A 27227-nucleotide genomic window follows, 5' to 3' on the forward strand; every position below is an offset into this window, starting at 1 on the left:
TTGGAATGTGAACCTGGCAACGTTTAACGCTAGAACGTTATCTAGTGAGGCGAGTCCAGCAGTCCTATTGGAGGAATTAGCGGGCAGCAAATGGCATATAATAGGGCGCAGTGAACTTAGGAGGACGAAAGAACCATATACAGTGCTAAAAAGCGGGCACGTCCTGTGCTACCGGGGCTTAGCGGAGAGAGGAGAACTAGGAGTCGGATTCCTGATTAAGCAGGGTATAGCTGGCAACATACAGGGACTCTATAGCTTTAACGAGAGGGTGGCAGGTCTTGTTGTCAAACTTAATAAGAGGTACAAATTGAAGGTCGTACAGGTCTACGCCCCTACATCCAGTCATGATGACCAGGAAGTCGAAAGCTTAGGATGGTAAAAACTGGAATTAGCCTAGACTTGAGGAGGGAATGGAAGAAACTGGTACATAAGAAGCCGATCAATGAGTTAGCGCTAAGAGGGAAAATGGAGGAATTCCGGATCAAGCTACAGGACAGGTATTCGGCTTTAACTGAGGAAGAGGACCTTAGTGTTGAAGCAATGGACGACAATCTTATGGGCGTCATTAAGGAGTGTGCAATATAAGTCGGTGGTAACTCCGTTAGACAGGATACCAGTAAGCTATCGCAGGGGACGAAAGATCTGATCAAGAAACGCCAATGTATGAAAGCCTCTAACCCTACAGCTAGAATAGAACTGGCAGAACTTTCTAAGTTAATCAACAAGCGTAAGACAGTTGACATAAGGACTTATAATATGGATAGAATTGAACGTGCTCTCAGGAACGGAGGAAGCCTAACATCAGTGAAGAAGAAACTAGGAATAGGCAAGAATCAGATGTATGCGTTAAGAGACAAAGCCGGCAATATCATTAATATGGATGAGATACTTCAAGTGGCAGAGGAGTTCTATAGAGATTTATACAGTACCAGTGGCACCCGGGACGATAATAGAAGAGAGAATAGTCTAGAGGAATTTGACATCCCACAAGTAAAGCCGGAAGAAGTAAAGAAAGCCTTGGGAGCTATGCAAAGGGGGAAGGCAGCTGGGGAGGATCAGGTAACATCAGATTTGCTGAAGGATGGTGGGCAGATCGTTATAGAAAAACTGGCCACCCTGTATATGCAATGCCTCATGACCTCGAGCGTACCGGTATCTTGGAAGAACACTAACATAATACTAATCCATAAGAAATGGGACGCCAATACTTGAAAAATTATAGACTGATCAGCTTAATGACCGTCGCCTACAAAGTATTTACTAAGGTAATTGCAAATAGAATCAGGAACACCTTAGACTTCTGTCAACCAAACGACCAAGCAAGATTCCGTAAAGGCCATAGGCCATATTCGCACTATCAATCAGGTGATAGGGAAATGTGCGGAATATAAACAATACTTATATAGAGCTCGCACTGATTAGGAGAAAGCGTTTGGTTCAATCGCAACCTCAGCAGTCATGGATGCATTACGGAATCAGGGTGCAGACGAGCCGCATGTAAAAATACTGAAAGATATCTATAGCGGCTCCATAGCCACCGTAGTCCTCCATAAAGAAAACAACAAAATCCTAGTAAAGGAACGCGTCAGGCAAGGACATGCGATCTCTCCAATGCTATTCACAGCGTATTTACAGGCGGTATTCAGAGACCTGGATTGGGAGGAATTGGGGATAAGAATTAATGGAGAATACCTTAGTAACTTGCGATTCGCTGATGACATTGCCTTGCTTAGTAACTCAGGTAACCAATTGCAATGCATGCTCACTGACCTGGAGAGGCAAAGCAGAAGGGTGGGTCTAAAAATTATTCTGCAGAAAACTAAAGTAATGTTTAACTGTCTCGGAAGGGTACAGCAGTTTACGATAGGTAGCGAGGCACTGGAAGTGGTAAGGGAATACATCTGCTTAGGACAGGTAGTGACTGCGGATCCGGATCATGAGACTGAAATAATCAGAAGAATAAGAATGGGCGGGGGTGCGTTTGACAGGCATTCTCAGATCATGAACAACAAGCTGCCATTATCCCTTGTAGAGCCGTGGTAAACGAGACGGACACACGTCTTTTCGGTAACAAGGTTTAGTTTATTCTGTGAAAAGAGAGAATTGAGCGGGCGCGCTGGAAGTGGCGAGGGCTTTAGTGAGAGAGAGGAGAAAAGAGGGAAAAGGAGCATAGAGAATTGCGGTGCGCGGACCTAGTGCGAAAGGAAAGCAGTAAACAAAGTAATCAGAAAAGGGAGCTCGCGCACGACGTTCGGCACAGTGAGTCGGATCATGTGTCCGTGTGCCTGGTGTCCAACACTCGCGAAGGTCTGCTTACGGGAGGCCCGCGGGACGTCCCGCGGAGTTGTTTATGGCTGCGGGGGTGGTGCGCAGCTCCATCGCCGCGCCGCTACACCCTCAAGAGAAAAGTGCATAACAGCTGTGTCTTTCCAGTACTCACGTACGGGGCAGAAACTTGGAGGCTTACGAAAAGGGTTCTACTTAAATTGAGGACGACGCAACGAGCTATGGAAAGAAGAATAATGGGTGTAACGTTAAGGGATAAGAAAGGAGCAGATTGGGTGAGGGAACAAACGCCAGTTAATGACATCTTAGTTGAAATCAAGAAAAAGAAATGGGCATGGGCAGGACATGTAATGAGGAGGGAAGATAACCGATGGTCATTAAGGGTTACGGACTGGATTCCAAGGAAAGGGAAGCGTATAGCAGGGGGCGGCAGAAAGTTAGGTGGGCGGACGAGATAAAGAAGTTTGCAGGGACAACATGGCCACAATTAGTACATGACCGGGGTAGTTGGAGAAGTCATACCGGCAACTCTCCGGAGTTGCCGGTATGAGGGCAGCAATATAAGCGCCGAAACCAGCGTTAAGCGAGCTTTATTAACTTAAGTTGATGTGTTTTACTGTAAAAAGCTGCATAAGATATTTCGGAAGGTCTTTTAGTAGGTTCTTATCCTTGCACTACAAAAATTAAATCGTTTGCTCGTTCCGTGCTACAATCGGTAGTACTTGAGCAATGTACATTCAGTTCCGGGTTCGCGCTATTGGCTAGTCACTCATAGCACTTCCGGGCGACGAGCGAAGAATTCTAGATTTGCAGAACCCAGCGATCGCGCGACAAGACCGAGCGATCTGTTCAAGCGACGGCCCGATCCATCGCTCGCAGCCGTCGCTCGTCGCCGTTGTGCATCATCATCATAAAAACTTTATTGTAAGACTGAGGAATTTGGGGCACGCACGCTCCCGGGCCCCCACACGACCCCACTGCACTCAAGCGTTTATGTTGCTTCGCTCCATAGCGCTGGCAGCCCGATCAGTAGCCATGGTCTGCACGACCGGGTCTCCAGAGCGCAGCAGGGTCTCCCAGTCCTCCCAGGTCTTCAGGTGCTCGAGGCCCCGCGGGGGAGGATCCGCAGGGCAATGAGAAAGGAGGTGCAGAGCAGAAGCGCGAGGTTCGGGACAGAGATTACAGGCTGATGTGAGGAAAAGTGGGTGATAGTGAGAAAGAGTCAGAGGAAATGGGAGAGTGTGTGTTTGTAATCGGCGCCAAAGGGTTGCTTGTCGATTGCTAAGGGATTGTGCGGTGCGGGGTACAGCTGACGCGCCGCCTTGGAGGCATTCGTCAGCTCGTTGAAAGTGTGCCCGCGCTCCTTCGTGAATCCCGGATCGGAGACCGCAAGAGCCCGGTTTAAAGAACCTCGGGCTAAGAGGTTGGCGGCCTCGTTTCCAGGATTCCCGCCGTGCGCGGGCACCCAAATCAGCTCCACATGACGGGGCGGGGGTGCAACGGGCGAGTCCAGTATGCAAAATGCAGGGACGTGGACTCGGCCTCGTACGAAATTTAGGATTGCAGTTTTGGAGTCTGATAAAACATACCGTGCTTCTGTGTTGATGATAGCTAGGGCAATGGCGGCTTCCTCTGCAGCTTCGGGAGAGGTGCCTGGGGGGAGTGTGTGCGTTCTAATCGGAGAGAGAGGTGATCCACCACGACAGCGACCGCTTCATCACCCTTGCAGGCTGCGCCTACCCATACGGCGTTGTTAAGAACGGCCCAGCTGAAGTGCAAGTGTTGCCAGCCAGTTGCGACAACGGGCGTCAACGTTTCCTAGAGTGCCGCCGCAAACCTCTAGCCACGGCGTCAATAAATCGCCATTGTGACTGAATGCGTTCAGCGGGCCAACTATTGTTACCGAACCCACCAACGCGGACCTGATCTGCTATGAGTGGGGGAGTTGCCGCGGGAACCTCGTCGGAGACCCCTTCCCACGCGCCGACCAAGACGCAAGACAATGGCTACCCGGGCGCACTTCGAGGGTCCGCTCCGAGTTCTACGAAGTCCGTGTGATGTCGGTTTCGGACCGTGAACCTGTGTGTGTGTGTGTGCGTGTGCGTGTGTGTGTGTGTGTGTGTGTGTGTGTGTGTGTGTGTGTGTGTGTGTGTGTGTGCGCGCGCGCGCGCGCCTGTGTGTGTAAACCGTCCCGCGGAGAGGCGGCGTGTTTACGATGACTGGACGAACGTTTCCACACCTTGGAATCGGGGGAGCACCGAGTGTTTATAAACGGTTGTTGTGCGGATGCTCGGTACACTTTCTTAAGCAGTCATGTTAGACTGAGACACTTTCTTAAGCAGTCATGTTAGACTGAGACACTCTCTCAAGCAGTCGCGTTAGACTGACGTACTTTCTCTCCCAGTCATGCTAGACTGATGAACTGCATGTAAATACTGTAAGTAAACCCTTATTCCTCGTTCTCGATGAGAAGCAGTCCTTCCCTTCATCAACGTCCTCAGCGTGGTTAAGTTGGACGACGGCATGGGCCAGCTACCTTCTAATTCATGCCCGACTCCAATCTTGGCAACGGATCACGGCGATGGGATTGAGCCCCCAATCCTGACAGCGTCCGGTTCCGAGCCGTAGTAACGGTGCAGTGCTGTAGCTCGATCTCTGCGGCGCTTATCGTGGTGGTCGGGGTGCATGTTACGAGGGAGTGGCTTAATGAGCAGTTCGCGGTGTAAGGGTTTTGATATGGGGCGTAATGTCGGATCGTTGGCTGGTATCCGGATTCCAAGGGAGTGCAGTATGTACCGGCCAGTGTTGGTCTGTGTGAGACGAAGGTATTGGGCTTGGCGGTGCGCGTCTACAAGTTCCCCGATTGTGTTGTGGAGGCCTAATTGTAAGAGTCGGTCGGTAGGTGTACTTATGGGAAGGTGGAGGGCGACTTTGTATGCCCGGCGAATAAGAGCGCCCATGGCGTCAGTTTCACGGCGAGAGAGCTTGAGATAGGGGGTGGAGTTGAGTACACGGCTGAGTACAAAGGCGTGAACAAGTCGGCATAGATCACACTCCCTCATGCCTGTGTTGTGGCCCGAGACCCCGCGGATGAGGTGCGAGATCGCTCCTACTACCTGCCTGAGTCTCCGGAGTGTAGTCGTGTGCTTCCCATCACTCTGGATATGCATACCAAGTATCCTGAGGGTTTCGACCTCTGGTATCGGTCTACCGTCCAGCTCGATGACGATGGGGGAGCAGGGCAAGTTGCGGTTCTTGGGACGAATGCACAGCAGCTCGGACTTCTCTGCGGAACAAGAATGTCCTATCGCTAACTGCATAGTTTTGGGTCATATTAGTGGCTGCTTGGATGGTGTTCTGTATGGCGCCATCACTGCCATGGGTAGTCCATAGCGTAATGTCGTCTACGTAGAGAGTATGTTTCAGGTGAGGAACGGTTGCCAATTGTCGTGCTAGGGGAATGAGTGTAATATTAAATAAGAAATGTGAGAGGACGGAGCCTTGCGGGGTGCCTACGCGTTTTAGTGAGTATGTGGGGTAGGTGAGCGGGCCGAAGTGAAGCTCGGCCGTGCGTGCTCTGAGGAATGCCTGAATGTAGGTGTACGTACGTGCGCCCACATTCAGTGGGGAGAGTGCAGTCACGATCGCGTGATGTTCGACGCGATCAAAGGCTTTCGATAAATCCAAAGCCAGGACTGCCTTGGTGTCGCTTGGAATGAGCGGATCGAAAATGTCATGAGTGATTTGCAACATGGCGTCTTGTGTGGACAAATGGGGGCGGAATCCCACCACGAAATCGCTCTCATGGGGTTTAGCCTACACTGTGGCGAGGAAAGCATATGTCTCCTTGAAAAAGACAAGACCACTTGTCGAAACCTTGGCTCCCGCTTTTACCTTGTTCTCGTTTTGCGCATTGCTATGATGAGCAAAAGAAAAATGTTGTGTCTGGTCTAAGAGAAGCACCCGGCATATATATAGTGGTATTTGTTTCAGCAATAAAACGTTGTTGTAAATCAGCACCGCGCATGTTCTTCTATCGGTGTCGCAGTCTTCTGTGATGTGCTCGTTTTGCCAATAACTTCGATCCGCTGGGGTTCAATCCTCACAGTTGAGTTGTTATTACGTAATATCGTCACCCGCAGATAGGTATCGAACCCGCCAGTTCGTGTCCGGCACCAGTACGAGGCACATCTACTGCGGTTGGTGCACGCACGCTCAGTCTCGCGATTATGCGCGGTAACGAAGTAAACGTGCACAGGTATAGCGACAACGCGGCGCATATTATACGCGGCGGCAAGTAACTGAGCACCCCCCACGTGGGGATAAATTAAAATGGAGTTACGCTGAAGTCCTTCAAACACGTTTGATTTAGTGCTGTAGTCGACGAAGCACAAAGGTTCTTGAAGAGGAGAACTATCGGCAAGTAATGTGTTAATTTGTTATTCTGCAGTAGTTGCTGCTCGAACACCCCTTCCAGTCGGTTTACCGTGTGGTTGCTAGCCGTCTGCGCCAAGCACGTCTGCGTAGTACAGATACTGTAGCGTGCGCTCAAAAAGAAAACAGTCGACTCCGATGTCAGTGACCGGGCGGCTACGATGGCGACGCTAAGGCGAGTGACGTGGAATGTAGAACAAGTGCTTGAGGTAGATTCTCCACCAGTGTCGAGGTGAAGCCCAGCAAACCCGTGTCAGCGAGAGCGTAAGCATCCTGCAGAAGTCCGCCTGGTTCGCTGTTTAACCAAGTAGAAGGAAACTTGCACCTACCCCTCTTGACTATACCGAAGTGATTGGCTGGAGGTTGCTTCCTGGTCATCCTTCCAGATCGTAAACCGAGAGGATGCTCTGCGTGCTGATGGGCCGCAATCAACTCGGGAACGGAGCGCCGGAACAGGGTCACTACAGCCCCTATAAAGCTGCGCCCGGAAAGAGCAACGGCCGAAAAACGCTCCGCTTTATGACTTGAGACGAGTTGAACTGCTACTCTTGCGAGCTGCCGAAGGGGCGCGCGGGCGAAGGCTGAGTGGCCCGAGGTTGGATGGATGGATGGATGTTATGAGCGTCCCCTTTGGAACGGGGCGGTGGCTTGCGCCACCAAGCTCTTGCTACTATGCTGCCTAATATCCTACCTAGGTTAACCAATGAAAAAAGAAAAAAAAAAACACTATGAACTACCACGTCCAAATTTTCTGATACCCTATTGCGAACTGTGCTTTTGTACGTCTCCGTCTTTTGTCGTTTCCCTACTTTTCTTCCACCAATCCTCCAATCGCCTCTTACTGATGTCTATTGCGGACCTGTTTGCTTTACCACTGCTCCCGCTGAACCCAAGGGCTTCAAGGAGGCCAGTGGTGCCTAAATCTACCGCTGGATAGACGTCTTCACATTCTAATAAAATATGCTCCGTCGTTTCCCTAGCTTTACCGCAGCAAGCGCATGCTTCTTCTTCCTTCTTATATCTCGCTTTATAGGTGCGTGTTCTAAGGCATCCCGATCTCGCTTCGAAAAGTAATGAGCTTCCCTTTGAGTTATCATAAATGGTTTCTTTCCTAATTTCGTTTTTTCCCCTTAAGTAGTTACTCATGGCAGGTTTCTTTTCCATTGCCGCCACCCATGAGATTAATTCAGCCTCTCTGACTTTCCGCTTGACCTTCTTTGTTGCTGTGTTGCCCACCCCACAGGCCGCATACTTGCTGGTAAGCTTCCTAGTTCTTTTCCTCCACTGTGAATCAATGTTTTGCCTGTACAGATACCTGAACACTCTCCCAGCCCATTTACTTTCCTCCATATTCCTCAGCCGTTCTTCATACTCAATTTTACTGCGAGCTTCCCTCACTTCAAAACTAGTCCAGCCCATATCCCCTTGCACCGCTTCATTTGTAGTCTTCCCGTGAGCGCCCAATGCGAGGCGACCCACTGACCTTTGGTTCCCGTCGAGTCCTGATTGTACCCCTGATTTAAAGCAAACAACCGCATTTCCAAAAGTAAGTCCTGGAACCATTACCCCTTTCCACATACCTCGGAGGACCTCGTACCTATTGTATCCCCATAGCGCTCTGTGCTTCATTATGGCTGCATTTGGCTGCAGGCGGGAAACGTGCGCCACCTGCCGTCGTCTTTTGCGTCCCGCGCACCTGCCAACTGGCAGGAAGGACAAGACGCGCACTCACGTCGCACAAGAAACGAACGGCATGCGCTGTACGAAATGGCCTCGTGCCGTGAACCTCGTGCCTCTGCCGGAGAGCTTCGGGCGATTTGTTCAAGCTGTCCACTTCAAAACTCTCCTTCGTCTCCCCCCTCCCGCACTCACACGCACGCACATAAACGATATTTCAGCATGCATATTTGATCTAGTTGGTATGTAGGAAACGATTACGAAGGAGTTGGAATTGTAGCACGCGGTCTACAGACTTGAGCGACGGAAAAGACGGATTCTTTTCGAACCATCGTTTCTGCAAGCATAACTAAGCAATCCGTGACACGCACACACTTTCAAGCCATATCAGACTGCATATATTAGCTAAATATCTTAACTCTCTTAGCCGCCTGAACGTAAGTTAAGCTTTGTAACCGTAAACGCGTCGGTAACGCGCTTACAGACTTCCAAGCCATATCAAGCTAGAAAGATTTCCATTGCAAGCGCCAAATATTTCTGTATGTTGAAGACTTAGTTTTAACGGACATCTTGCATCATCAGCATCAATAAAGGCAAAGAAGCCAGACAGATTACGAATTTAATTTCTTTGCGAGCTTCCTCGCGCATGCGAATGTGGAATTCACAACTTCACGACTTAACAATAAATTATTATCACGTTGTGATGACGATGAAGAACACGGTAGCAAAACCGTGAATTACGAAACGAACACGTGTCAGTATATTGCAGTTGTGGAAACACAGTCGACTGTTTCGGGTGTAGCGTAGTTGGGAAAACGCCCGACCGACTGAGAAATGTGCCTCGTATACATCGCCGACAAACAGAACGAACGAAGCGAGTAAAGCACCGATGCTCTGATTTTCTCCTTGCGCACATTCATTTTGCAGCACGTGTGCATTCAGAGTAGTCTGTATATTTTATTTTTGGAGGGGTTATTTTGCCGTGTACGTTTCTACACGAAGTCCCTGAATAGCGTATAGTACTCACCAGGATAATCGCCGACCCTCGCAACGGCTGCCAGTTCGCGCCGAAATGTAGACAAAACATTTCAATGCGTCTGGCAATGCTTCAACTTCCTTTTTTTTCTTTTCTTCAGAAGTGGCGAGATGTGCGATGTCTCAAAAGTTGGCTCGACAATGCAAACGTGCATTCATCTTAATGTGATGCGCCGAGTGAAGCAAGCGGGACGAGCCAACCGTACACGTATACCCTGTCCTCCGTTTCACTCGGCCCACCGTGAGATGAAGCAAGACCAACCACATGTATAGGCTCGCTTCGCACAGGCGGCGCGCATGCGCTTCCGTTTACAACGCTCGACGTCCGCGCTTCTGCGGCAGTACGAGCACGCGACGTTTCGGCAAACCGATACGTTACGGCTCGAGGAATACGTCGACTCATATACCTCACAAAAATGTGAGAACCTTTGAATGACATACTGAATCATAGAGCCTCATTTATATATTGCATACGCGACGCGACATGATGTAATGCACAAGTTTTGTGAGTGCTGTTCACTTTGCCGCGTTTTATTTTATGGAGCTTGTGTCGTATTTCACGAATGGCACCACAGATGACGGGCAGTTAGAATAAATGTGAGGACTTATACTTGAGCGCAACTTTTTTTTTTTTCGAAGAAACGGGAAAAAGCGCATCAGATTTGATGCCTGGCTCACGCACCTTCAACGTCGAGGGAAGGTATAAGGTGCACTTTCAATGATCACTATTCGCGCTACTCCACATGGCACATAAAGTTCTAGGAACATGTACACGTATGTGCGTCAGGAGAGATCGTAAAAAAACCTGAAAGAACGGCGCATAAGATCGAAGGACCGGACGTCGTTTATCGAGGGCGGCCCTAATTTTGGCGATTCGGGAATGAGGAAGGCGTGCCCTATAGCCGCTTCCACGCAGGAGGAGAGCACCGTCACACGCAGGCGCATTCAAAACGAACTACCACCAACGCTACGGACGCATCAGAATATATTGACTCGCTTTTTCTGGGGAAACCAGTTTATTATGTTCAGCGTTTCTCGCGCAGGATAACACGGTAGCCATTTCGTTTCGTAATTTCGTAAAGAAGCGAGGCCTAGAAATATATTCTGGGAACTCACCTGATCAAACTTGTGTTTGCAATTACTCCGTTAAGCAGGTGTGGCAGTCAGCAGCACTCGCAATGTGCGTTAGTTTGCTGCTAGATTAAATAGTTAACGAGCGCGATCCGCAAAATTTTAAGCAGCTACTGACGGCCCATTTCCAGAACTAATCACTTGGCTGCCGTGCCTTACGTTCGCAATGCCTTCCGTGTCCCTAGCCCCGTGGTTTCTGCTTTTCTCTTATTATTCGTGTTTTAACTGCTACTGTGGTTGTTCATGACTTTCCCCTTATGCAATACCCCGCAGGGGGCCTTTTCAGAATGATAAATGATGATTATGATGACGAATTTGCACTTTTCTTAATTGTTACCACCGCACAATTGATAGTGCTTCTATAGTTACCGGCCGGAAAGTAAAAAAAAAAAAAACAGTTTCCAAAATGCCGACAAAAGCTAATTTATATACTGCTGTACTGCTGACCGGCAAGCAATTAAGTGCTGTAATTGGGCCGCGACTTGGGCAGGTATTCTATAAGAGCCCATCTAGTGGACTGTCCATTTCGGCCTTGGCTAGGGCCGCTGTGTACTCCTAGCTCGTACAGCTGCATCCAATCAGCAGCGGCCGAAATGGACAGTCCACTAGGTGGACTCTTACAGCAATACCCCCCTAGATCAACGCTTCGAGGCGGGAATCTCGTAAAACGTTTTTCAACAGGCGTCCCAGTTCGAGCACGCGGGACCAGTCCCGCCGCCGTCGCTTACTAGCGGCTATGTGTACAGGCGCCGACAAAAGTGGTATACTCCACGCAGGTTGATACTGCAGCGGCGTCGCTCGGCATTTTGGCGAGCTGAAGCACGAAACATTGACACGAGTGAAGCGACATGCCACGAGGTCGCGGAACCGAATTCCAGCCGTGTTTCGATGGGGACGAAATGCAAAAACACGCGTGTCCCCTGCATTGGGGGCACGTTAAAGATCCCGTAGTCCCCCCCGAAACGTGCCTCCTGATCAAATCATGCCTCAAAATCAAAGCGTCCGTTTCGCTTTCAGTAAGAGGTAATGCTTTAAATGCAGTGTGATTTGTTGTTGTCACGCGGATTTAAATAAATTCGATGTACAATTTGTCTCCGAGAGCAGGCGTAAGCGAGGAAATTCGCACGCACACAATACGCACGCACAGGTATCCATGCGCACGCAAACACGCACGCACACGTTCGCCCACGCATGCACCGCAAGCACACATGCACTGACACGCGCGCACACGCAAGTGCACGCATTCGCACGCAGCGCGAATGCTTGCACACGCATACATGCACTCGCGCGCATGCAAATGCGGAGGCCCGGTCAACACGTGCTGCCTCTCAAGAAACGTGCGCGTGCTGCGTAACACTCCCTCTGCCAGTGCCGTCACAACGCCAGCTCCAATAAATCGCTTTACGGTTAAAATTCAGCATTGATGATGGCGATGTAATGCGGCTTCACCCTTTGCAACGGGCAGGGAAATCAGTTGCACGCCCGAGCCACGAAAAAAAAGGAAAAAACACGCAAACTGAAAGAATCTTCAAGTCAGTGCGCTCTCTGCCGGGAGGGTGCAATTTGCTCCCGCCCATCAGGGACCAAAACACTGCTTTAACGAATCATCTTAATGTTCCACATAAGTACCATAAATTCATATACGTTGTTAGAAGGGACTGCCCTCTCAGCGTAGTCCGCTGAAACTTGTTGATACTTAGCCGACAGTTGCAAATATAATTTTTTTTAAATGTTGCCCAGTCAGCTGAGCCCGTGCTTTGCCGTGAAGTTCCACAGAATAGCAAAGGGGGCAATGTTCAGGATACCTTGACAGAGCAGACTGGCCTGTTGTACTCAGTGATGTACTTCTCGCTCTCGGCTGGTGAAACTTTGTATCTTGTCTGGTGCACTTCTCGGGCTCTGTCTGGTCCTTAATACGAAGCACTTTTTTCCTCCATCTAGACACTTTGCGGTAGGTCGCTTGACAGTAAATTCATCAGCGCCTCATTTCGCACCTCCATAGTAAACAGAAATGCATGCAGGAGAGGAATCGAGCGAAGCCGCTCGGTGCTAGGCCCCGTTCGCACGCATGCTTCGCTCTGCCAAGGACAGACTTCGAGACGTTTGGCGCGTGCGTCACGCGCCCTTTTCTCGTAGTTTTCCTCGGGACAGTTCGCATTTGAAGACGTGCTCCACCGTCTTCGGGACGGGCCCACATTACCCAGCACTTTCCTCGTAGCAGCTAACGCTGCGCACAAACTGTGCGAACTTGCAGCACTTTCATTACCGGCCCAGGTTGATCGCGCTTTAGCCTTTCTTCGCCGGATTACTAACGCCATCGTCGTTTTAACATAGACCGCACGACACAGACGTAGGTACGTATGATTGTATAACGTTTAGCCGCATATAACGTCACGATCAAGCGTACCTCTGGCTTACGCCTGTTGAATACCTATGCAGAAACCAACAATTCGTGCCGAACGGACGCAGTAGGAATCGCGTGCCGTTGCCGTTATACGATCGTCGTCACCGTTGTCGTTGTTTCGGTGGTGACTGCACACTCACGAACGCTCGAGTCACACACACAGCTACTAGATTTACACAAACGCGTTAATTAATTATGGGGTCTTACGTGCCAAAACCACTTTCTGATTATGAGGCACGCTGTGGTGGAGGACTCCGGAAATTTCGACCACCTGGGGTTCTTTAACGTGCACCTAAATCTAAGTACACGGGTGCTTTCGCATTTCGCCCCCATCGAAATGCGGCCGCCGTGGCCGGGATTCGATCCCGCGACCTCCATGCTCAGCAGCCCAACACCATAGCTAATGAGCAACCACGGCGGGTCACAAACGCGTTGGTCCACTAGACAGCTTTCATAGAAACGCGCTAAGGACGAAGGCGAAAGGAACACATACAACGGAACTGACGCTTCGTCTTCGTGTTTAGCACGTCTTTATGAAAACTGTCAAGATGAACCAACTCGCCCAAACCAAGGTATTGTCGGTGCACTTCATTGTGGAACCGCAAGCAATGGCCAGCTACCTGCAAAATGATGCACATAACATCGATGCCCACAGTGCATAGAATCTGTGCAATTATTTCTTTCTTTTTTACACTGCAAGAACACAGCAGACACAGTAAGCGGCCACACGTGCAGCGATGCCTGTGCGAGCCTAGTATGGCAAAGAAAGCTTTGGTTAAACATCCGCAATGTCATCATTTTTCATTTTGTGACATTTTCCTGCAAGACTAACAGAGAATGCGTCAAGAGTGGCTTCGTCTGCGAGGCGTCCGCTCGCAGACTTCCCCCTACTCTCTCTCTGCGACGCACTCATCGAACCAAAATGCTCCGAATATGCAACGGATATGAAAAAGCCGAAGCGGCATCTTCTTCTCGAAATTGGAAACCGGAACGCTGCTCTGATATGGCCCAGCGTGGCGCGGATCCAACCTTGGCGAGCCGAGCTGAAGGAAAATAGGGCCGATCGTAAAACACAAGCGCAAAGAAAACTGCAGAGGGCGATGCGCCGCCGATGGGGCTGTTTAATATGCTGCGGGTGCTGCAGCGTCCGGCGAGCCATAGGTGATTACGGCGGAACGATCTCGACTCGGAAAGTCCCGGAGTGTGAAAAAGTAACTGGCACACGGACTCTTCGCTGCCAGCCTGCTAATTGTCGAAGAACACGGAATTCCTCGCTGTGCCGTGGATCAGCTCGAAGGGGCGGTTTTTGATGCCTCTGGAGGAAACGGGGTAGCCGGTCGCGAGTGCATAATAATACTATGTAAAGTCACACGTCAGTCGCTAAAGCTATTCGTCGGAAGTTAGATAGAGAATGTTAGCTAAAGTCACGCTTCTCGAAATGCGTGTAATAAACATCGTTGCTGAAACCACCGAGTATGATTGCGATAGCAAGCGAATAGCATCATGCGGACAGCATAAACTGAGTGCACACGCTAGCAATATACTTGCGAAGTGTGCTGCTGACGTCGATATGGGTGTTTGACGATGGCGGAACAAATTATCGTCCATACGCTATGGTGTACTGGAATAGGGTAGTGTTGTACGGCGGCGAAAACGTGCCTCTTTTTGCGATGACGGCCGGGAGTGCTGGAGCACGCCAGTCTACGGCAGCGCCATCTGTCGCTGACAAGGTTCTGCATGCGGCTATATTAGAGGCTCTGGAAATGGTTGGCCTCGGTAGTCGACTCTATCATTGGACACGCAGTTTTTTACATATGCGATCTCTCTTTGTGAATACCGAAGACGGCCCAATTCTTAACATTATACACACCGTGGAGTATCACCAGGGTGGTGTGTTGAGCCCAACACTCTTCAACCGTGGGCTTATTGGTCTCATAGAATTTCTACCAAATACGGTGAAGTTGTCAATCTATGCCGATGACATCTGCGTCTGGGCATCTGGTGTGACGCGTCCTCAAGTGCGTGCAAAGCTGCAAAAATCTGCGACCCTGATATCGGCGTACCTTAGAGAAGGAGGCCTCAGAATTTCTTCAGAAAAATGCGCACTGGTTGCATTTAGCCGGAAGCCAATGACTTCGTACGCCATATCCATCGATGGACAAACTGTCTGTTATGTAAGGACGCACAGGTTTCTAGGGGTAATCATCGACCATGACCTCTGTTGGAGTCCCCATGTGGCCTGTCTAAAAAAGCGCCTGATAGCCATCGCTCATTTATAAAATTTTCTTGGAGGAAAAGCCTCGGGTGCTTCAGCAACGTGGTTATGCAACTGTACCCGATGCTGTTTCTCGGGTATCTGAGGTACAGCTAGGCAGTGCTGACCAATACCTGCAGAAATAACATTCCGTACACTCGAAAGTGACCAGGCCCAGGCATTCAGGCTTTGCCTAGGGCTGCCACGATGTACATCAACATCCGAAAACACTGCAATTGCGCATGGCTACCCAGCCAAGATTCACATTGTTATGGAAACGCCCAGAGCACACGTTAGGCACCTTGCTCGCGCCTCTCTACACTATCTCGTCTCACTGCCAGAAGGCCGCCCACGTGCCTCTTTTTGACAGACGATGCTGCCTTATCGTGTATCCCTGCCATCAGATTACACAGCTGCAGCGAGAGTTTTGCTTCCTCCTTGGTGCTTGGCTCAGCCACAAGTTCGACTGACAGTACCCAGGATACAAACGAAGGCACAATCACCAGCTTTCAAAGAACTTTCGTTGATCTTGCTGTACGATACAACGATAATACCCACATACACTGATGCTTCGACCACAGTGGACGGATCTGCAGGATCAGTGGTCTTTCCTGCGAAAGCCACCGCCTTCAAGTTCAAGACATCGAATCAGACTACATCCACAGCCGCGGAACTTGCTGCTCTTCGTAGCGCATTACGCATAACTCGACAGGAACCACCTCAAAAGTGGACCATTTTCAGTGACTCTAAGGCAGCTCTACATTGCTTGTTTTCCGCCTTACGCCGTGGACCTTACGAACTAGTGCTACAAATCCGCGAGCTCCTTCATTGCCTCATCGATCAAGGACACGACGACACATTTCAGTGGCTCCCTAGCCACTGTGGCATAGTGGGTGATGAACAGACCGATGAAGCTGTTCGATCTGCTCATGACGACGGCGTGCAGGTTCCAATCCCGCTGTCAAGAACAGATATAGCAGCGCAACTTGGAGTGCTTGCATATGATGCCTTACAATCGTTGCGGACACACCTACTTTCCAGCACACAAGTCTACATCGACTGGATCCCTGTCTGCAACTTCAGCCTCTACCAGGACTATCCCGACCCGAGACAACGGTACTTACCGATTGTGGCTTAGCGTCGCATTTACGAAGTCGTTTGCTTTCCGCATCGGATGTGAGCATAGTGCTGCGTGTGACCAATGCGGCGACGAGGAAACTGTCGAACACGTTCTTTGCCAGTGTGCCCGATACAGCGCACAGAGGCAGACACTCGTCACCGCACTGGCGCGACTTGACGACCGGCCGTTTTCGGAGCAGCCAGTCCTGGAACGCTGACCTAACGGTCGTCGCACCACAAGACAGTGAAGGCACTCTTGAAATTTTTACGTTCGAGTGGGCTATTGGAGAGACTGTAATGCTCGTGGACGTTCACGACCTTCCGTACCTTTTTTTCCCGTTATCTTGCTTTTTTTCTCCGCCCCTGTTTTTCCATTTCCCCTTACCTTCCCCCCAGTGCAGGGTAGCAAACCAGAAGCTCGTCCGGTTAACCTCCGTGCCTTTCCCATCCCGCTTATCTCTCTCTATCTTTCCGAAAGGGCGAAACTTCAGGGGGAAAATCGTATTTCACCCCATTTTCATAAAACTTTTTTCAGGGTGGAAGAACCGGTAATCATCGAGTTTTACCTTCAAACGAAGGTCCGGCGTATACCATACGACAGCTGCACTACGTGTGAAGCGACTATGCATTTTTCTTATAATCTTTCTTCACTCGATCAATCCACTGGTTGTCGTAGCTCCAAATGTAGTCGAATCAATCAATCAATCAATCAATCAATCAATCAATCAATCAATCAATCAATCAATCAATCAATCAATCAATCAATCTTTTATTATAGTGCCTAGGAACAGCTACAGAACCTTCGTACTGGTGCACTTAAAAAATAATACGCGAATAAAACGCACAGATAAGACAAATGTGGTAGACAAGGTGAGATAGAGAAACAAATATAGACACAGAAAACGAGGAGGCCGGCCGTACACGGGTGTTAATTATACGACATAATTATCTACATAGACAAAAAACTGAAAATTAACTGTGAAATATGTCAATGCAGGTCGAATACTTATTACATGTTTTAATAACAATAATAACAATAATAATAATTGGCAAAGCGTTGTCGTACACACGCTCACTGGTGCGCAGCGATATGAGGGCGACACAAAGAAGAGGTCACAGACCTCGCTCCCATTGCGAGACGTGCTGGGAGAGACGTCCTCCCCGCGGCGCCTAACGGCAGTCTCTCGCTCTCCGATTGACGTCACGGGGAGTATTTTCTCGTCGGATGTCTTGGCAGAAAGAAACGGATCTCCGATAGCAGCCGATCCGGTTGTGCCCGGTACGTTCTCCGTCGGGCGATATAGGTGCGCACTTGTCACAGTATCTGTTCCAGCTCGCTCCATTTCCATACGGTTTGTGCGTGCTTTGTGAGTACACCTGATAAGTATTTTTTTTTAATGGGAACTCGCGAAGTAGCACGTGCTTGGATTGGCCGTAATCTGGATGTTCACAGGAGCCTGACGATGTCAGTGTAAATGTGCATCGTAAATTTTACATTCTATAGCATATTGCCTTCAATCCTTTTCGGTTTTAGCTCGGAAACGATTACGCGAGTTATTAGTCCCATAATGGAAATGCATTCGGCACGCTGCTGAAGTTGCGCATGGAATCCTATTCGTGCCGTCCCATTCTGAGAAAATTGGCACTAATCTGAGCAAAGCCACTGTGAGGTCACGGGCGACAAAATGCACCCGTGAAGTGCGCTCAGAATTCTGCAAGATGAAATAAAAAATACAGAGGTTAGCGTCAGCACGCACCACACAATGGCAGATAATTTTCCTATCGTCCAGCCAAGAAAATTCGGTTTCTTCCACGACAAACATGCGAGAACGGGAACTCCCTCCACGTAGGAGCATGTATAAGGGGATGCTGCTTTCGGCATCTATAGCCACGTTATTTAAAAAAAAAAATATGCAGACCCAACACACATACTGAATCAGTTTGAAGCGAAGCTTTAGTCAAGTGGTTATCTAAATGCTGTACAACAAATGACGGCCATGCGTGCAACCGTGTTTACTCTCATCGTACGCAGCGTGCAACCTCGTGCAAGGTTCACCACAATAAGTCGTAACTTCCACCTCGTGCAATGCTTATGCTCAAGCACTTCACCGCTCACACACTATGTCAAATCAGGCAAACGTACGGCGACGTCACGAAGGCGATGTGGAACGAGGAAGAATGGAGATGACAGGTGTATAGAAATGCGACACGTATCTATAGCTTGTTTATTTGAAAACGACTTGTGCTTTTTGATTGTTGTGTTCATATAGGAGGTTGTGGCCAAGTACTGCACCAGGGTGGCCAATCCTGCTCTGGTGAGGGAGTGCGTTACCGGTTCTGGTCACCGGGATCAGGCAACACTCCAGGCAGGCCTGTTTATGCAATTTTATCAACACGCGGTTTTCTTTTTTTTATCCGGTGGAAAATTGCCGGCACCGGGATTCGAACCACGGACCTCTTGCACGCGAGGCGGGTGTTCTACCTCTACGCCAGCGCTGCACCTGACCGGGGTTGTTGGAGAAGTATGGGTGAGGCCTTTGCCCTGCAGTGGGCGTAACCAGGCTGATGATGAGGATGTGCTTTTTAAAGGGGACTACTTTTCTGGACTATTCGTCCTTCACTGCAGCTTGGTATCGCGTTGGAGTACCCAGACGGCAGCAGCGTCTGAGGATCCTGTAGCTCGCGTGTCACCGTGGCACCTGTTTGTCGCGTCCACGGTGCGCATGCTCGAATGCATTTATTGTTCGTTGCGTACGTGGTGCTGTCTTGCTTTTATTTTTCTTCGCGATTCCACTCATTTAACCGCGGTTCCTGTGAAATAAACAATGTGTTGCAAGTCAGCACTTGTGTTCCTTTACTCTGTGTTGATTGCGCGCGTCACGACGTGCACCAGAAAAGGACGTCAATCAATTTGTGGCCCGCACTGCGAGAGTATGGCGCAAGTCGCCTCGAATATTCCACTCCGCAGGTGTTTCAGTAAGTACTACCGCGAAACGAGGGTCAAGGACGTTGCGTGGCCGTATATACTTGCCGCGGGTCGGCTCGGGGACTAACGGTGAGCTGATATGTGAGCTTGTAATTTTATTCTCGCTACGTTTTCGCTTTCTTCGTTGGTGTTGATAAACATTTTCTTATTATTATATTGCGTTACTGGAAGCCATGCCCTAGCAGTAGGGTCACTGCATATAGTAGCCCGTTATTTATGGTTATTCAGCCAAACGCAAGGCACTGGTTTGCTTCCTGTACGCGAGGCTTTTCTTCTCTTTCTTTTTTTGTCGCTGCATCAAATTAAAGAGAAAATGCGTGGGGCAGATAGCACAATTCTAACAACTGAGCTGAACTACTTGATGAAGCGGCCATTACTTATGCAAGAAATCAAAATCTTTAATTGTACAATTAACATAATTACAATAACTGTACTTGAATTATTTACTTTACGCACATATGTCAATCTACGAATTGTAGCTAGTGAGTATGCAAGGCGTATTAACGTACAACGAATTCCGAGGACAGCAACGGTTTCGAGATATGCGCGTCAAAAATGTGGTAAAAATGCATTGTTCCACATACTTTCTGAGAAAACACTGTTTTATGCATTGAAGCACCAAGGTAACTGGAAATGCCAGTGCATTTCGTCAGACACCGTGGAAATTAATATCGCGAAGCTGGCGTGAGAGCTCGTCACAAATTGACACGCCTAGCGAACTCACCGGTTGCGATTCGTAAATTTAAATATGTGCCTTAAGAAAAATGCTTGAAAAGTTTGTTAGTTGAAAAGGTCGTGTTAATTATTCAATTAAGCATTTTGATTCCTCGCATTAGTAATGGTCGGTTCATCGAGCAACCTAGCTCATGGGCTAGAATGGTGCTATTTACCACAGGCAAATTTTACAAATTTGGCGCAGCTAAAATAAAAATAAAGAACACCTTGCAGAACGTGAAGCGCGTATTGTAACCCGCCGCGGTTGCTCAGTGGTTATGGTGTTGGGCTGCTGCTCACGAGGTCGCGGGATCGAATCCCGGCGGCGGCGGCCGCATTTCGATGGGGGCGAAATGCGAAAACACCGGTGTACTTAGATTTAGGTGCACGTTTAAGGACCCCAGGTGGTCGAAATTTCCGGAGTCCTCCACTACGGCGTGCCTCATAATCAGAAAGTGGTTTTGGCACGTTAAACCCCATAATTTAATTAAACGCGTATTGTTGTTCGGGTACCCAAAGGCGGGCCCAAGAACTCACACGACCGACCGCTATCGCTCACATGTCACTGTTGCGCATTCGTGTAGCCAGCGCGCTAGAGAAACATTTAGAGCAAACTAAGTACTTCACGAACTTTCAACGCCGCTGCGTGACACACCTAGTGGAGATCAGCGTCGAACTTTCACACTGTATCGACCTGTGTGAGAAACTTGCCTGCACATTCCGGAGAGAGAAAAAAACTTTATTATGTCCTTGATGGAGTTAAGGGGTGGCGGGGGTCGGGAGACTAACCCCCAATCCCCCCCTTCCTCAGACGGCGGCCAGTCCTTGCTTTCTGGCGGCGTCTTCGGCCATCCGGACGGCCCAGAGCTGCTCCTCTGGGTCCAAGCTGAGCAGCAATGTCTCCCACTGCTCGGCCGTACTAATGATGCGTGTGTTAGTGCGGGAGGTGTTAGTGGGTGAGGCTTTGGGGCATTGCCAGATAATATATCGAGGTCAGCGCGGGCCTTGCACGCTTTGCAGAGTGGGGAGTATGCATCGGCGTACATGCGGTTGTAAAGCACGGGGTTCGGAAAAGTTCGTGTCTGAAGGAGTCGCCAAGTGGTGGATTGAGACTTATTCAGTGTTTTGTGTGCTGGGGGGTAGCGTAACCGCTCTCTGCGGTAGTGCAGGAGAATTTCTCTGAACGTAATCATTCGGTCCCGCGCGTGACCGCGATGCAGAACAGAGGGCTGGTCGGGATCGGAAGACGCAGGTGAAGGATGATGCGCCCGGTGTGCGAGAGCTCGGGCGGCATCGTGGGTGGCTTCGTTTCCAGCCAGACCCGAGTGACCAGGGGCCCAGATGATCTGCACGCGGCGTTGCCTTGGGGGAGGAGTGCCAGAGAGAATCTTCTGCGCTTGGGGTGCTATCAGTCCTCTTGCGTAGTTACGAATGGCCGCTTTCGAATCGCTGATGATGCAGTGTGCATTGGTAGCCGCGTAGGCCAAAGCGATGGCCGTTTCTTCTCCTACTTCGGGTTGCGTGGCGAGTATTGATGCGGCCGCGGAGAGGCGGTACTGCGAACCCGCGACTGCGACGACCACCATGGCGTTTTGGTTGGGGTACTCTGCTGCGTCCACGTAGGTTACGTCAGCGGCTTGGTCGTAGCGCTTTTGTAGTTGTTTAGCTCTTTCTGCACGTCGCTCCGGATTGTGTTCAGGGTGTATATTGCGAGGTATGGGCGGGATAACTAGCTGAGCACGAATGTTTGGAGGGATGGGTACTTTTGGTCCGAATTGGGTGGTGTAGGTTATGCCTAGGGTGCCTAGAATGTGCCTGCCCGTGGTGGAAGTGGCGAGTCGTTCGTATTGGCTAATACGGTGCGCTTCAATAAGCTCGTCTATGGTGTTATGAATGCCGAGGGCGTCCAGTTTCTCGTTAGAGGTGGTGATGGGAAGATGTAGGGCTTGTTTATAGGCCCTCTTGATCATGGTATTGAGTTTGAGCTTGTCAGTTGCATTGAGGCTAAGGTACGGGGCGACATAGGTGATCCTGCTCAGGGCGTAGGCGGTTACCAGGCGTATAAGGTTGCTTTCTTTCATGCCGTGATGTCGATTTCCGATGCGTGCAATGAGGCGAGTGGTTTGGTGTACATGTTTATCTAATTGCTTGAGTATCTCCGTGTTTCTGCCGTTTTGTTGGATGCGTAAGCCAAGGATACGAATGCTAGGTACTGTAGGTATGCGTTGCTGGTGCACGTGGAGTTCTATCTCGGGTGGGTGAGGGTCTGGACGTCGACCTCCCCAATTAGGCTTGTACAGAAGGAGCTCCGATTTCTGTGGGGAACACGCCAGGCCGCGCGGTTCTACGTATGCAACGACTTCGTTGATGGCTTGCTGCAGCGTGTCTTGGATGTTCCCGTCGCTGCCCCCGGTGACCCACAGGGTGATATCGTCTGCGTAGAGGCTATGCTTGAGGTTGGGTATGCTAGCTAGTGCAGGCGGTAGTCCGAGCAAGGCCACGTTAAACAGAAAAGGGGATAGAACTGATCCTTGCGGCGTGCCTTTGCTGCCGAAGTGAATAATTGGGGACTGCAACCCTCCGATGGTAATGGTGGCCGTGCGACCTGTAAGAAAATTCTTCACGTAGTTATATGTTCGATGTCCAACCTGGAGTTGTGCCAGTTGGTTCAGTATGGCCTCATGCGTGACGTTATCGAAGGCCTTGGTTAGGTCTAGCCCCAAGATGGCTCTGGTGTCCAGCCTGGAGCTTTTGTCGCCATCGATAATTTGGTGCTTGAGCTGAAGCATGATATCTTGAGCAGAAAGTTTCGGGCGGAAGCCAACCATGGTATTGAGGAAGAAGTCGTTGTCGTTCATATGTCTGTGTAAGCGTGTGAGGATGACGTGTTCGAGGACCTTTCCGACACATGAAGTCAGGGAGATAGGGCGGAGGTTTTCGAGTAGGAGGCGCTTCCCGAGTTTGGGAATCATAATAATTTTGGCTTTTTTCTATTGTGAGGGGAGGTTTCCAGTTTCCCAGTATGTGTTAAAATAAGCTGTGAGGGCTAGTATAGAATCCTCATCTAGGTTGCGAAGCATTTTATTAGTAATGCCATCAGGTCCCAGGGCTGAGTTAGGGCGAAGTGCGAGGATGGCTTAACGTACTTCTGTTGCTTGTATGGGCGCGTCCAGGTGGTCGTTAGCGGTGCCTGTGTATGCTGGAGCGGGTGTAGTAGGTTGAGGTCCTATTTATCGGTCTATCAATTCTTGAAGAACTTGTGCGTCCGTGCCCGGATGGGTGTGAATAATTTTTTGCAAGTTGTGCTGTTGTGTGTTCTTGCTGTTGGCCGGATCGAGGAGGAAACGGAGGATATTCCACGTTTTGGGCAGGTTTGGTTGCCGCTCCATGCTGTCGCATGTGCTGTGCCAATTTTGACGAGTAAGTTGTTGTGCATAGTTTTCGATGTGAAGGGTGAGAGTACTAATACGTTTCCTGAGCGTTCGGTTGAGCTTGTTGTGTTTGTATCTGCGTTGCAGACTGGCGAGGGCTTCCCACATATGCAGTAACTTGCTATCTGCCTCCTGCAGATTGGCTTCCTCAGGCACCAATTTAGTGGCTTTGCTCGCGTCCTGCAGCAAGGATGCGACCCAATCTTCGAAAGGGGGTTGGGTACCCGAGAAAGAGGTGAGGGCTCTGGCCTGCCGGAAAGCGTCCCAGTTCGCTATGCGGAGTTGACGGCCCTTAGGCTTTCGCGGTCCCGCTCGAACTGTTGTTTGGATTAAATAGTGGTCGCTGCCCAAGTTGTCTTGTGTGTTGATCCAGTATGCTTGTGGAATTCGTTTCGCGAATGTCAAGTCCGGAGTAGTGTCCCTGCTAACGCTGTTTCCCATACGAGTGGGAAAAGTTGGATCCGTGACAAGAGTAAGACCTAGATTCTGTCCGTCAAGCCATAGTTGTCTTCCCTTTCGGCGGTCCATTGGGTATTCCCGTGCCACCGCAGGGGCGTTTAGGTCCCCTACGATGAGCAGGGGGGCTCCCCTAGCTACTTTATCTGCTTTGGTGAAAAGTCGTAGAAACCTATGTTGTTCTTTGGGGCTGCTGTACACATTGAGGATGAAGAGGCCCTGTTGCTTGCGCCTTGCAGACGGGATGATCTCCAGAAAAATGTGGGCTGCTGTATCAATGCCTGTGTGATGCTGTATAACCGGAATGTTTCGTTGAACTAGTGTGGTTACTTGGGGTCCGCGGTTACCATCACAAACTGCGGTGTATGCCGCGTATCCCGACAGCTTAGCCGCTTCTCCGGTCTCTTGCAATGCGATAACATTGGGGGAAGTACGTGGTGCGAGAGAGGTAATGTATTGCTCTAAGTGTGCTCGTTTTCGCCGGAAGCCCCGGCAGTTCCACTGCCAAATGCAGTAGGTAGCACGTTCTGGATTGCTCGCAGTCATCTTTGTCGGGACGCGAGTACGGCTTCTTTAGGGGACCTGCTCTGGGACGGAGTAGGGTGTTTTCCAATTCTGTCAAACGGGTGTTGTGATTTTGAGCCAGAGTCGCGACCATGTCTTGAAGCACTTTGCGCGTGTCGTCCATGTTTTCCTGTCGCTGTTGTTCTCTTGCCGCAAAGGCTTGCTCAATTCTGGGCAGTAGTAGCGTTTCTAGTTTCGCCGTAAGGAGGTTGTCCATTGCGCGTTCGAGAGCCTTTGCAATGGAGGCGTCGAGCAATGTGGCAAGCTTACAGTCTAATGCTTCGTTGAGGTTGCGTTCTATCCGCTGTTGCAGCTCAGTGAGGGCCTCACAGTTGACATTTCCTTCTGAAGTGTATGCTGGTGTTGCCGCTTTTGAGATTCGTTCGAGAGCTTTGCATTTGTGCGAGGTTGGTTGTTGGGTGGTTTGCGGGCAATCTATTGCAGGGACAGGAAGGATGTCTGCATTTGATGGTAAGTGTTTGGGTTGTGTGTCTGCAAGTTGTGATTTGAGCTTAGCGTTTTCTGTCTTGAGTTCTTGTATTTCAACACGTAAGGATCGGAGCTCCTGTATGAAGCTGTGCATGGTAGCGTCACTAACTGTGTTCACCGGGGTTGCTATAGGTTGTGTGGTGTGACCTATGTGGGAGACAATGCTGGCCCAGCTTACCTTGGGGGGTGCGTCTTGCACTTTAACTGTGGTCGTTCTAAGGCTTGCGTTTCCTTGCTGCTGCGGCGGCGTTGAATCCGGTCCGCTCCGGGAGTGACTCCGTCCTTGTGACTGACTGCGACCTCGGGAGCGGCTGCGTCCACGAGACCGACTGCGTCCTCGTGGATTGCTGCGTTCGGGAGCCTGCGGTTGTGTTGTTGACTTCGGTGTTGGCAGAGCTGAGTCTCCATTTGCAGAAGTCGATGGCCCCGTCTCCTGGTCAGCTCCTTGCTGTCCCAGTCGTAGGCGTTCCCATCGTCGTTGGAGTAGGAGGTGTGGTGTCTGGAAGCGGCGATGGCAGGACTTATCACCAGTCGGGTGGTCTTTGCCGCAGAGCGCGCAGCAAGCGTGGCAGGGGTGATCAGCCGGCGGGTTTACTGTGTCACAGCTCTTGCATTTCTTCTGGGTTGGAGTGGGGCATACATCGGCCCTGTGGCCGACGGTCCCGCAGATGTCGCAGACCTCGATGCGCTTCTTATGTAGATAGCATTTGTATTCTGCTCCGCGGTAGTAGACATGGTACGGCACTTGCTTTGCGTCGAATACGATGAGCACTGAATTAGTATTGCCCATGCGTCGGGCCTGCAGAATCGTAGGGTTCTTGTAAACGAGACTGTTGGTAATGTCTTCTTCCGTGTCATATGAAGGGATGTTATGTATGACTCCTTTGGCTGTGTCCCCCGGCGGTGTGACGTACGCTGTGGCAGCGTAGCGGACTGCTCCGATGGGGAGACTGCGGATGCGGCAGTATTTTTCGGCGTTAGACATGTTTGGTGTGCTAACTACAGTGACGTTATTATCGGTGCATGAGCGGTAAATGTCGTCCTCTGCTTCTTTGGTTGTAATGCCCGTGATCTGTAGTACTGAGTCGCGTATCTGGGCGTCTCCTAGTTTGGACACGTTGAAACAGTCTCTTGGTCGTATGACGATCTTGATATCGTTCTTCGGAAGTCGTGGTGGCCGTGGTGCGCGTGGGCGTAGTGCGGACTGCTCGGTACTCTCGGTGCGTGCGCTTGCTGTTGCACGGAGGGATCCGTGTATGAGTAGGGATGATGCCTGCGTAGTCTGTCGTTGCTTACGGTGGCTGACAAGCCACCCTGCTTCAACCGTAACTTCTTCAGGGGCTATTTCCGTGCCTTCAACCTCTACTACCTCCATAATGAGGGGAGCGGCTGCGCTTACTTGCTCTCACGGGGATGCGAGTCGTTGGGCGAAGTCCTCGGGAGCCGGGACTGCGACAGCGACGACGCGCACCTTCGTAGCTGCGGCGCACCTGTTTCTCGGCCAGACGGAGCAGCTGAAGATCTTGTTAGGGTTAGCAATCTTGTGGTCGTAGAAACCCTTGTCCTGGGTCCCTGGCGTCGGGACTGGTCTTGATCGGTAGCGGGCCACTTCCGGAAGCTGGTTCCGACGTTAGTTTGGGTCCAGCGGTCATTGTTTGGCCACAAGAGTTTGAAATATACGGAGCCCATACGAGGCGCGTGCACTCCATCAGCGGCGTCGTCGTCTGCTTGCGACGCATTCGCGCATATGCCTTTACTTCACGGTAGAGCTTTTCTCAGAACACAATATTAGGCAACGACCATACCTTTCAGGACGAACAGAACATGTATTAAGAAATGAATCTCAGTCGTATGGCGCCAATGTATCGTATGGTGTTCCACAAAGCTCAGTGTTAGGGCCCACATAATGTCCTCAAGGGGAAGAATAAGCTCGGGAGACCCTGTACCGTAAAAAAGAAATGAGCAAAAGAAAAGTAAAGGAGAAACGAAAAAAAATTCTATGTTTAATAGACAAAGCTATTACAAAAACAGAAAGGCCCGCCACGTAAGTGTAGGCCGCTAGATATTGCATGCTCGAGCCAATTGCTATTATTTGTGCACTCAGTAAAAGGAAAAGGCTGCTCACAGGGCGAGTGATGCCACTTAGAGCACGGCTATACGTGAGCACACACTGGCATACACTGACGTTCGGAAGCGCCGCCTATGTCCCGTCGTCTTGTCGCATTTCGTGTGTTCTGTGTAGGGTGC

The 27227-nt window shown here is 50.2% G+C and overlaps 2 protein-coding genes across 10 annotated transcripts in view; both read right to left on the reverse strand.

Moving 5' to 3' along the window:
• LOC126532264 (uncharacterized) overlaps nt 1-27227 on the reverse strand; it is a 253753-nt gene that overhangs the window by 207806 nt on the left and 18720 nt on the right. The gene's annotated exons all lie outside the window — the stretch shown is intronic.
• Nucleotides 16027-26389, reverse strand: LOC140218415 (uncharacterized). The gene is made up of 2 exons (XM_072288128.1): nt 25159-26389; nt 16027-16179 (listed from the first exon to the last, which is right to left on the reverse strand). The coding sequence occupies exons 1-2, from the start codon at nt 26353-26355 to the stop codon at nt 16027-16029; spliced, it is 1350 nt and encodes a 449-aa protein (XP_072144229.1). The 5' UTR covers nt 26356-26389.

This window comes from Dermacentor andersoni, chromosome 5 (genome assembly GCF_023375885.2).
Source record: "Dermacentor andersoni chromosome 5, qqDerAnde1_hic_scaffold, whole genome shotgun sequence".
In the NCBI taxonomy this organism is placed as follows: domain Eukaryota; kingdom Metazoa; phylum Arthropoda; class Arachnida; order Ixodida; family Ixodidae; genus Dermacentor; species Dermacentor andersoni.

Excerpts from the sequence above, each read along its gene's own strand:
- LOC140218415 (XM_072288128.1), bottom strand. The coding sequence starts at position 26,355 with ATGGAGGTAGTAGAGGTTGAAGGCACGGAAATAGCCCCTGAAGAAGTT. Across the intron at positions 16,180-25,158 it reads TGCAAGACGCACCCCCCAAG|CGGGATTGGAACCTGCACGC; the intron begins GTAAGCTGGGCC and ends TGTTCTTGACAG.